Raw genomic sequence first — 12,486 nt, 5'->3', positions numbered from 1 at the left:
ACCTGAAGTAAATATTTTAAGGGTTTTGTTTTGTTTTTTGGTTTGTTTTAAATGAAGACTAAAAATTCTCTTAAAAACCCATTTATGTGGACTCATTTAAGCCTTTTCTGAATTTACAGCTTCTGAACAGACAGAAAGCATTCCTTCTGATCTGTGTCTACTAAAGGAGTGCATTAGTGTCTTATTCATGTTCACCAGGAGACTTAATGAAGATACCCAATTCCATGATGATATTCTTCTTTGGCTACAGAAATTGGTAAGAGAATAGAAATAGGCATAATAATCTTTCTTTTATTTCTCTGGTTATTTCTGAATTATCTCTTATTTCATCATAGTTTTTCTTTAGCATCTTAAACTAATTTACTTAATGAGGTAGCAACATTTTCTTTGATCAAGACACATGGTAATAAATTATAATTATCTAGTACATTTACTAAACACAAAGTGCTAGTCTCTCTAATAAGCCTTGTGGTAAATGTACCCTGGCCTTCAACTTAGGAAGAAGAATTTGGGAAGTATGCCAAATTTAAGAATAAATGCATGTTCAGAATATAGATATCTGAGCTAAAATTTTTCCATATATATCTCATTTCTTTTTATCATCTTATGTTTAGTGTTGTACTTAGTCATACTTTATTTATTTTTTAATGAAAAGAAGAAAAATACCAGATTTGGAAAACTTAGGAAAGATGTTAGGTGTGCTAAGAGGGGGTGGATATTTATTGGTTATGTTTTTCAATGGGTCTTCCTTGAGTGTTGTTTTTCTGGGGGTGTGTGTGTATGTATTTAGTGTTATAGTAGAGTTCTTGAATATGGGATCAGGTGCTAAGCAGACATTTATGGGTTTGAGAAACTACTAAACATTGAGAATAGGGTAAACTACTTGCCATATATCTATTTATGTTGACAGAAACGTGAGTAATTTGTAATTTGCCAGAAAGTAGAAATCGAAATTGTGGAGAAACTACTTATGAAATGTTTACCATAGTACTCATAGATTCATAGAACATACTGTCTCTGTGTGGTAAAAAACCCACCCATTCCATCATATTGTTTATACCTGATTGCTCTTTTGAAAAATTATATGTATTTTTTTAAACATTGGGTAAGTGACTAGACCCCTTGATTAATTCTTCCTCTTTTTAAGTAGTGGAACCATGTGTCCTTTGTTATTCAGGTATCAGTATTACAAAGAGTTGGCTGTCCTGGAGATCACTTCTTCCTTCTAAACCATATTCTTCGATGCCCAGCTGGTGTTAGTAAATGGGCAGTTCCTTTCATTCAGGTATGGTGAATGGCCTCCTGATTTTGAGGTGTGTAGGGGGAAGGCTTTAATAGACAGTTTTCCTGAAGAAATTACTAAAAAAGGCTACTGAAAAATATCGATATTTCAGATAAAATTCTTAAAATATATTCAGTATATACTCTTAAGAGTTTTTATGCTGAAACTTCTTGGGCCACCCGCAGTAGATGAAATTATGATAGAATTGCTAAAGTTCATTTGTAAACTGGCTTGGCAGGGTCAGTAGTATTGTAAAATTTCTGTGCAGGAAGGTTTGGCGGGGTGGTACTCAACACAATTTCCTAAATTGATTCATCCCATTCAACAGTTGGTGCAGATAAAATAGAGACCACCAGCAACCCAGAGTTCTGTAAGTACTAGCAAAGATCTCAAGGCTGTGTGATAATCATATTTAGGAGTTGATTATATGGCTTAAAGTTTTTCCTTTCTCCTGTTTGCCTTTGGGCATTTACTCATAGTAACCATGCCAATGGGTAGGAGCTAAAAAGTATGCAAGTTTACCCTCTCCACATTTTCTTTTTAGTATCTATGGTGGCAAGAAGTTTAAATCTTTTTAGGGCAATAGAAAATGTTTTGTTGTTTTATTTCCCTTTGGATTAAATTAGCAGTATTATCCTTTATTCCATTTTGTTACAGGAAATTACACGTCATTCCTTTTTGCTCAGCATCCTCTACTCTTTGAATATAGCTGAATCAGTGTTGCCAGGTAACCCATGAGCTGTGGTCTCACTCTTGTGGGTTAAATGTCTATTCACCTTTGTTTTCTTTCTAATTCCTTTTGTTATTAGGGGCTATATTGAACATAAAGGACTAGTGAACTAAGATTATGGACACTTGAGTTGTTAGTTTTCTACAGTATACTTTTTCCTTTTCTGATTTCAGATCAAAGTGTTGAATAACCCATCAGGGGTCTTTCACTTTATGCAGTCTCTGGCCCTGCTAATGTCTCCTGTCAGGTAAGTGTGGGAGAGATTTGTGAAGTAGAAATTGAAATATTTTTTTCTGTCAAAAGGCTCGCTTCCTAATTGCCTGGATTCAAGAAATATTGCTAATGGAAGTATTGACATTCTAGAGTTTAACATTGCAGATTTTCTTTGGGTTTGATACCTCTTCTCTCAAAATGGCCCTTGTTAACTGCTTTTTAAAATTGTATAAATGATTAGCTTTTCTTGGGTCCCCTTTTGAGAGTATTTGTACTGCCAGATTACCTTTCCTGGCATATATTTTTCATCGTGAAGGGGCCAGGGGGAGAAAAAAAAATCTGTTCCTTAGAAGAAGAGATTTAGTGGCAGTGGTAAAAACCCACAAAGAGCTTTAAGTGCTAAATTGGGAAGCTACAATTGATACAATAGAAATGAAGAGAAGGAAGAGAATTGATGGAGTAGTCAAAAAGGATTCCACAGTGGGTGAACTGGGAGTTTGGAGAAAATGGAACATATCAGCAGAGAAGGAATATGGAGGGCACCAAAGATAGGGAAAATACTATGAGCAAAGTCTCAGAGTATAGGTGAGGAGAGCCATGCAGAGGATAGGGAGGAGTTCAGCCTGGCTGGAGACGGGTGGTGTGGGGGATGGTAGTAAAGATGAATAACTAGGGTGGGTTGAATTATATAAGGTCTTGAAAAAGGCAGAGGCTTGATAGAATCTGATATGTCCCGACTTTGTAGCAATTGGGAGTGTTTAAACAAGGCAAAAGTTGTATTTAAGGAAGATTACGATGGACTGGAGTTAGAAGACTCTGACATAAGGGAAGTCAAGCAGATGTGGTGTTTCCAGTATTTCAGATGGATTATCAGTTGGCAAGAAGGGCAATAACCTCCCCACCCCCAAATTCCTGATTTATTTCACAATCACAGATGGTGATCTTTCTATAAGCCAGGTGATTTTACCTATTTATTATGGAAGTAGATGCATCATGTCTTAGCAAGACTTTTCCAATAGAGGTACACCCCACATCGGACTCAAGGTCAAGGGAAAATTCCAGTAGCAAGATGGCACAACTTTCATTGGGGGAGAAAGCAGGGTGTGTGTCTAGGTAATCCAGGACAGTCTCAGGCAACGACTGTGTCCTGGAAAGCCTTTCCCTCCTCAGAGCCTGAAGTGGGATAATGGTGTGAGAAAGAGCTAGAGGGGAACCTAAAGGTTGTCTTCCCAGGAAAAATTTAAGTAGGTTTCTAAAGAGAATGCAGGAAAGAAATGTTTCAGACATAATTCTAGATTTCTGAGTCTGAGTGACTGAGAACGTGTTGGTGGACCTAATAGAAAAAAACAGAAAGGAGAGCTGTTTTGTAGGAAAGAAAACTTGAGGTCACACAAGTGACTTCACACATCAGTGGACATTTGGAGCTTTAGGATTGGAGTTCAGGAGGAAAAAACAGCCCTAGATCTATGGGACTGGAAGTCATGGAAGAAAGTCCAAGGTTAAAGTTAGGAATAGATGAATTTTCAGGGTCAGAATGGAGAATAAGGAACATAGGACTGAGCCTTGGGTTGTAGACTAAGAGAATAAACTTTCCTAGTCACTTATTCGTTATTGTCAACCAGCACCTTGTGAAAAAGCCTGCCTGGCAGCAATTCTAGACTCCTCTCTCTCACTGCCTGCCTACATGTGGTAGATGTGATTTGACTCAAAAATATTTTTGGATTTAGATGTAAAATTTTTTTTTTACCCTAAACAAGCTTCTGTATTACCTGTGGATTACTCTTCTTTTATTTTCTAAAACATGTTTCTTAAAGTCATGTAAGCTTGTTTAGACTTAAGGTATTACAGCGATCCATATGTTTTGAGGTTCCCCTAGGGTGCCAGGAGCTGTGCTAGTAGAGCTGCTTTTTCACAACTACTAATCATTACTAATTTAGTGTGGTTATGGTCTTTCCACCCAAATTAGGTTTAGTCTTCATGATTTTTAGCCAGTTCTTTTATCTTCTTTAGTATTTAAACGATGTGTAGATTGTGTTGATGGCTGACTCTACTTCAGGTTAAGAAGATGATCCCAAATGCACTTAAGTGTAACTTACTTACTTATTTATTTATTTATTTTTCTCCCCTTCCCCCCCTCAACCCCTGTTGTCTGTTCTCTCTGTCCATTTTGCTGTGTCTTCTTTGTCCGCTTCTGTTGTTGTCTGCGGCATGGGAATCTGTGTTTCTTTTTGTCGCGTCATCTTGTTGTGTCAGCTCTCCGTGTGTGCGGTACCATTCCTGGGCAGGCTGCACTTTCTTTCGCACTGGGTGGCTCTCCTTACGGGGCACACTCCTTGTGTGTGGGGCTCCCCTACGTGGGGGACAACCCTGTGTGGCAGGGCACTCCTTGTGCGCATCAGCACTGCTCATGGGCCAGCTCCACACGGGTCAAGGAGGCCCGGGGTTTGAACCTAGGGCCTCCCATATGGTAGACGGACGCCCTAACCACTGGGCCAAGCCCGCCCCCTCGTGTAACTTTATATGCTTATGTGATCTGAATGATTTCTCTTTCCTTTTAGAAATCGAGCAGAATTTATGTGTCACATGAAGCCCAGTGAATGGAAACTGTCTTCCTCTGGGCCTGAGTCTGGGACCTGGACACTAGTAGATGAGGGAGGAGAAGAGGTAACTTGTGATGTCTGCCTTATTTTATTACTAGTTTTTTTTTTTTTTTTTTTTTTAAGATTTATTTATTTATTTAATTCCCCCCCTCCCCTGGTTGTCTGTTTTCTGTGTCTGTTTGCTGCGTCTTATTTCTTTGTCCGCTTCTGTTGTTGTCAGCGGCATGGGAAGTGTGGGCGGCGCCATTCCTGGGCAGGCTGCTCTTTCTTTTCGTGCTGGGCGGCTTTCCTCACGGGCGCACTCCTTGTGGGTGGGGCTCCCCCACGCGGGGGACACCTTTGTGTGGCACGGCACTCCTTGGGCGCATCAGCACTGCGCATGGGCCAGCTGCACACGGGTCAAGGAGGCCCGGGGTTTGAACCACGGACCTCCCATATGGTAGACGGACGCCCTAACCACTGGGCCAAAGTCCGTTTCCTATTACTAGTTTTTGAGCTCTTCTAATGTTCCAGGTATTGTTCTAAGCACATTTCACGTATTTCCTCATTTAATCCTCACAACAACATCATGAGGTATGTACTGTTGTGATCCCCATTTTACAGGTGAGGAAACTGAGGTACAAAGGGCATGAAGAAACTTGTCCCAAATCATATGATCATTAAGTGGTAGAGCCCCCAGAAGCCTGTGCTCTGAACTAGGGAACTATGCTCCCACTGATCCCTAAGAACATCCTTCTGATCAGCTGGGAGGATTTGGAGCTTGAAAATGAAATTCAGCCATATTGTATAACATTTAAAGTAGGGTTTTCTTCTATGTAGTAAAAAATTTGGGGGGTCGGGATTTCACTTCCTATAATCTGAGTCTCTATAATAAAGATCTGGAATTACCAAAGTTCTGCCTTAACTCTTAGAAACATTTTAACCGGATCTTCCTCATTTGAAAGGCAGACAATGGTTGTCTATTTTTGGTGTGAATTTAATGATCAAAATCAAGTTCCTGGAGATAATGCTCGTTAATTTTTTCTTCCTACTCTATACATGGTTAATGCATTTGTAAAGAGTTTGTCCTCCAACTAATTGTCAGCTCTGGTGCTTTTTTATGGTTCACATCCTTATTTTATATGCTAACTCTAAGGATAGTTAGGAATTGAATTTTTAAAAACTCTCTCTTTGGAGGTAGATCAGAGTATGCAGAGAACACCTTTCTGCATGACAGTTGTGACAGCTATGGGCATTATGTCTGTATTGACCCAGGTGTTCATTCATAATTGGGGAACTCTTTTACTCCTGAAATTGGCAGGAGGCTGTGAGATGGAGGTAAATGATGTGAATGTTTGAACACCTTTGCTAGAGACCTTAACAGTCATCCTGAAGCTGGCTTCTCAGAAACTGCTACAGATTGGTCTTTTAGAGATTGTGTTGGGGGAATTTTTCTTTCAGAGTGGTCTATCCTGAGAGGAAAGTATTTTTTTTAATGGTAGGTTTACTGCATTTAATCCCAGATACATAATTTCTCTGGCTTCTGGTTAACATTCATCAAATGTTGAGTGAATTCAAGAACTTGTGGAGTAGGTGAGAAAGTTGGGAGTGTTACTGAATCAAGAAAAAGGCTATGGGGAGGCAGGCACTCTGGATTGTCTGGATCAGTGGTTTCTCGGTACTAGCTGTATACTAGAATTACCTGTGCAACTTAAAAAAATTGCCTAGGCCCATCCCCAGACAGATGTTTAAAAGCCTCCCGGGTGATTCTGATATGCAGCTGAAGCTCTAAGTTTCTGAGCCTTTTGTTTTTTCACCACTTTGGACCCATAAAAGGATAACTATGAGGTGACTTAAAGAAATTATCAATCAATTGCATTAGTTTCTTATTGAAATTGAGGCAAAATAGTCTTCAGGATCTCTGGATCTTCTCAAAGCATTCCTTTTTGAATGGAACCTGTCTTAGGACACAAGTCAACTTGATTTTCCTAAGGTGACTTGAATGCTCTGTATTAAAAAACAAAATACAAACCAAAGAGTTCCCTTATATAATCCCTTTCTGTGTCTGTCTTTTATTTTTATCCTACTTCAGCAGCGCTTAAGACAACAGAACTTCAGTAGTCCATAACAAATGCTAATTGCTTCCTGATAATTCTTGTAAGTGCTGGAGTAACTTGGACTGTAGTACGGTGTTCCTTAGAGTTAGAGCTCTACCATAGAGGACTGGTTTTTTAATGACCTTTGAGATGGAAGTTTACCCATGGAAGAATGGACATGACTCAGATACACATTAAAGTGTGCCCACAATTTCAGGGGATTTACAACCCATCTGTGGACGTGAGACTGATGAATCTTTCTCTGTGTTGGAGGGACAGTCCATGAAGATTCACATGTGAATACCACATGTGAACCATTGAGACCTGTAATAATTTAGCTCCTGTAATTCTAGATCATGGGTGATCTGATCAAACCGACCAACATGATTGTGCATCTTTTCCTTTAGGATGAAGACCCTGAGACTAGTTGGAGTCTCCTTAATGAAGATGACTTGGTTATCCTTTTATCACAGTTTCCATTTCATGAACTTTTCCAACATCTTCTTGGGTTTAAATCGAAAGGTAAATTAATTTATTTTGTTATATGTAAAATGTGGTAGCGGCAAGCTCAAATGTGGTATCTTGGCATCAAGTCTTAATTCTTTGCAGGCTCCTGATTCAGTTTTCCCTTTGCCTGGCTTTACTACAGAGAAATGATTATCACCTTGATAAGTTTCCTTCCTTTCTCTGTGGTTGTAATTTCTCACTTGATGCTTAAATGTGAGAAGGCCAACTAACTTACACATTGCCTTTGATAATTAAGCTTATATGTCGCCTTAGCCAGGTTATCATGTCTAGTTTGGTTCAAGCAAGCATTGGCCTGATTGTTACTCGGAGGGTATCGTGGTAATAAATCATCAGTCAGTTAATTGCATCTATGGGTGATTACATCTGCAGTCAACAAAGGAGATTGCCTTCAATAGTGAGAGTAGTCTCATCCAAACAGTTCAAGGTCTTAAAGCAGGAGGTCTTAACAAGGGTTCCAGCTTGAATTGAAATTCAAAAAAACATTATTCTCATGGGGATGTGTTGGTATGGGTGTGATATATTTATCAAATAATACACAGTATAGTGTGGATTTAGTAAGGGGTCTGTGGTTTTCACCTGACTGGCAGAGGGGTCTGTGGGACAAAAAACGGCTAACAATCCCTGCCTTAAAGTGAAAACTAATGATTTCAACAACCAGAAAGAAGAATTTCTCTTTCTACTTCAGCCAGCCAGATTCTGGGCAATTCATTGAAAACTTCATCAGATTTTCCACTTCTCAAGGTTGCATGAGCCAATTCCTATAATAAATCTCATAATATTTCCATATATATGCATATGAATATATATATACATACCCTGTTGGTTCTGTTTCTCTGGAACACCCTAATAAATTGCCCAGCTTTAGTAAATTGTTTTAATTTTGTACTTTGTCTCTATTTCCCATTTCATGTTGATATAGGAACCAGTGTATGGGGATTATTATTTATTGACTTTGCTCCCTAGATATTCTCACATCCTCACTGGAGCATTTATAGCTGTACCCTTTGGTGCTTTACATAGTAATTATGTATTTTTTCCTTTTCTTTTATTAACTTCTAGATGATTATTTACCTGAAACAACAAGACCTCAAGGGATGATGAAAATTTTTGCCTTTGCCAACTCATTAGTGGAACTTTTGGCTGTAGGTCTAGAAACCTTTAACAGAGCACGCTATAGGCAGTTTGTGAAACGAATTGGCTATATGATCAGGTAATGTTGCTGTTGGTACACCCACGTCTATTTGCTTTTGCCCTGTTTGGACACAGGCACTGCATAATTGGGAATGACTGACTTTATAGTGGTATACTTTTTTCTCATTTTTCATAAAAGTAAGATTTTTTTTTACTATCTACTTAATGGACATTTTATAAATGCTTCCTATTGGGTTAATTATCTCAAAATTAACTGGTTTACTAGCTAACTTCTTTGTGTCAAGATCCTCAAAACTGCTGCTGGGTTGTACTTTGGGCCAGAGAAGAGGGGTCATGGAAAATGCAGGCTCTTTCCACTTCCTTTGCTCTCTTTTCTTTCCTACCTCCTAGTTTTTACCCTGGCATTGCAACTTAGCTGTGGAAAATTGGTAATAGCCCTTTAGGTCTTTGCTTCTCTTTTTTTCCTATTATTTATTTTTATTCTAGTTTCTGTTAAAATACCATTTAAAAATTTGCAAAGACTTATCAGAGGCTACTATATTTGAATTGTGGGAAAGCATTATTTATTTGTGTGAAAAGAGGGTTTATGTTGTTACCAGGTGTTTGAGTAAACCTTGAGAATACTGCTTTTTAAAAAATTAATTTTATAGCCTCTTTTTTTTAATAGTTTTTAAAAAAATTAATATTCTCCCTGCCCCCCGTTGTCTGTTCTCTGTGTCTGTTATGCTGCATGTTCTTCTTTGTCTGCTTATGTTGTTGTCAACGACACAGGAATCTGTGTTTCTTTTTGTTGCGTCATCTTGTTGTGTCAGCTCTCTGTGTGTGCAGTGCCATTCCTGGGCAGGTTGCACTTTTTTTCGCGCTGGGCGGCTCTTCCTACGGGGCGCACTCCTTGCGTGAGGGGCACCCCTGCAGGGCACGGCACTCCTTGTGTTCATCAGCACTGCGTGTGGGCCAGCTCCACACAGGTCAAGAAGGCCCAGGGTTTGAACCGCAGACCTCCCATGTGGTAGACGGATACCCTAACCACTGGGCCAAGTCCGCTTCCCTATAGCCTCTTTTATGCATCATGAGTTTTTCTTTCCTTATTGGATTATTCTCTGCAGCAGATTATTTTTTCCACTCAAAATAAGGAAAAAAAAAAAACCCTAAAATCACCAAACTTAAACTTTCCCTTCTCTTTGCTTTCGTTTCCAAAACAAAATTTATTTCAATTAACTTATTTTAAATTTACATATATAAGTGTATATCTATTGGCATTATAAAACCAGATAAATTATTATAGGATGCCTTGAAAGGCTGAGGGGGTCACTATTAAACTCTCGAGAAATCCTTCAGAAAAGGTCATGAAAATGAGAAGATAAGAGGAAACATGACTGGTGACTTGGAGAGTATTTCTTAAAAGCCAAAAGACTGTCAGCTTATTATTAGAAGTTCAGCTATTAGTTTTCTGATTCTCCTTGGTAGGTAAGGCTATAAATAAAATCTGTCCTTTGGCTCATGAATAGGCTATAGGATTGAGTGCTTACTATGGGCCAGAAATGTGCCTTTCCATTTTCATCTCTCAGTAACTATATGGAAGATAATGTTATTGTTTTAAGATAAAAATTCATTGTTTACCTTCTTATTTCTATGTAATGGTAGTGAGTAGTGTTTTTCCGAGAATGCTCTTCTTTGTATCTATTTCAGATTTTTCTCAAACCTTCTAACTGTGGAACAGTTTTCCCTCCATTCTTACTTGAACTCACCACAATTTGGCTTATTCCCAGCACTACCCAAACAGGTCTTATGAAAGATGCTAATGAAATTTGTGTCACTATAAACAGTAGGCACTTCTACATCTTCATTCTACTTGACATCTTTTACACAGTTCACATAGCAACCTGTCACATAATCACTTTTTCTCTAAAACATTTCCTTTGCTGGGTTTCCAGGGTGCCACACTTTTCCTGGTTTCTTTTCCATTTTACTGGCTATTCATTTTCTGCCTCCTTGTTTGTTTCATTTACACTTCCCAGACCTCTTATTGAAGTGCCTCAGAACTGAGACCATGGTCTTTTTCTCTTTATCCAAACTCATATCTAGGGTTCTCATCCATTCTCATGTTTTTAAATATCAGCTATATACCCTTATAGTTCTCAGAGTTAAATTTCCAGCCCATGCTTCTCATAAATATGTGTCTTGAGCTGACAGCTCAGTACCTCCACTTAAATGACTCATGAACATCTTAATAATCTCAAACTGAACTTTCTCTCCTCACTTCCCAAAATACTCCTTCTTCATCTTCCCAAAGGCAACTTTATTCTTGTAGTTGCTCAGGCCAAAAAACTGGTGTCATATAGGCTTTTCTACTTCTTTTATACCTCACATCCAAGCTAATAGCAAATTCTATCATTTCTACCCTTCAAATATCTTTCATCAAATCTAAAATCGTAACAATTCTAAATATGTATTTTATGTACCACTACGAAATAAATGCTGCCAAATTATGGTTTATTAGAAATTTTAGTACGCAGTCCACTATAGAGATGTTAAAGTGAAAAAGAGATATATATCTTTTTGAATTACAAAATATGCTATCCAGAACCCAACCTCTCTTCACCATTCACTGCTACCACCTGAGGTCATTCCACAGTTCTTTCTCACCTGATTATCACAATAGCCTCCCTTACTGTCTGCTTCTGCCCTTGCCCAAAGACACCTCTCCCTACTCCAGTATATTCTCAAAACTGCCAGAGCATTGCCTTTCAATTGTGAGTCAACTCCATCACTCTTCTGCTCAAAACTTTCCTCTGCTCCCCATATTACTCAGCATAAAAGCCAGAGTCCTCATAGTAGCCTGCAGGGCCCTCCATAATCTGATTTCCCGTCACCTTTCTGATTTTCTCTCCAGCCAGTCTCCCTCTCACTGACTCTGCTTTAGCACACTGGTCATCTTATTGTTCTTTTTTTGTTTGTTTGTTTGTTTTTGTTTTTGTTTTTAGGAGGCCCCAGGACTGAACCTGGAACTTCCCATGTGGGAAACGGGAGCTCAAATGCTTTAGCCACATCCATTCTCCATCTTGCTGTTCTTCAGACGTAACTGACCTCACCTTGGAGCCTTCACACTGGCTATTTCTTCTTTCTGGACACTCTTCCCTTGGTTATCCTTGTGACTAATGCCTCACGTAAAGACTTCAGGTCTTTACTCAAATGTCCCTCTCAGTGAGGCCTCACCTGACATATTTTATTCCTCTCCCTTGCTTAATTTTTCTCTGTTACTTATTATCATGTGACAGACTATTTCTTTTCCTTAGTTATATTTGTCTGTTTGCCCTCTATGAAATGTAAACTTCATGCGGATAAGGTTTGGTCTTTTGGCTTTTTTTCTCATTGTGTTACCATCAGAAACTGGAAGATAGTAGGTACTCAGTCATTGAATTTTGAAGAATTTAATGCTAATTCTGAGTTAGTGAAAAGTAATATTTTACCTTTCTTCATATGCAGGATGACCCTGGGCTATGTGAGTGACCACTGGGCACAGTATGTGAGTCACAACCAAGGCTCAGAATTGGACATGCAGCCTTATTCCATGGAGAAACTACAGGTTGAATTTGATGAGTTGTTTTTGAGGTCTGTCCTGCATGTGTTGAAAGCCAAAAGGTAAGAAGTATGGTGATAGTTCTTGAGAGAGAATTCCCTGGCTAGTAAAAAGCTTGGAGTGAAAGTCATTGACTGAAGTAGATCTCTGGTGATGATGTCTTCATGTATTTTATCTATTTCTTATCGTGGGGAAATTCTTGGGCCTTGGTTTCCCTGTTTGTCTGTACTATACCTCCTGTTGGCTGAAATGGTCTCTCTTTCGGTTTCTTTCTATCTTAAGATACCCCAATTCTTATGGTTCAATTTTGCCACCCTGAGTTTTTG

General features: G+C 38.8%; 1 protein-coding gene across 1 annotated transcript in view; it reads left to right on the top strand.

Annotated features, from left to right (window-relative positions):
* Window positions 1-12,486, top strand: part of EPG5 (ectopic P-granules 5 autophagy tethering factor) — a 131,865-nt gene that overhangs the window by 23,471 nt on the left and 95,908 nt on the right. Inside the window, exons 4-10 of the mRNA XM_058277613.2 lie at window positions 120-256; window positions 1,178-1,285; window positions 2,186-2,259; window positions 4,784-4,889; window positions 7,308-7,422; window positions 8,488-8,638; window positions 12,067-12,222. Coding sequence (XP_058133596.1) covers window positions 120-256; window positions 1,178-1,285; window positions 2,186-2,259; window positions 4,784-4,889; window positions 7,308-7,422; window positions 8,488-8,638; window positions 12,067-12,222 — 847 coding nt within the window. The remainder of the gene's footprint in view (window positions 1-119; window positions 257-1,177; window positions 1,286-2,185; window positions 2,260-4,783; window positions 4,890-7,307; window positions 7,423-8,487; window positions 8,639-12,066; window positions 12,223-12,486) is intronic.

The sequence above is a fragment of the Dasypus novemcinctus genome, chromosome 16 (genome assembly GCF_030445035.2).
Source record: "Dasypus novemcinctus isolate mDasNov1 chromosome 16, mDasNov1.1.hap2, whole genome shotgun sequence".
Classification (NCBI taxonomy): domain Eukaryota; kingdom Metazoa; phylum Chordata; class Mammalia; order Cingulata; family Dasypodidae; genus Dasypus; species Dasypus novemcinctus.
The sequence above is the reverse complement of the archived record's forward strand: the minus strand, read 5'-3'. Positions and strand labels throughout refer to the sequence as shown.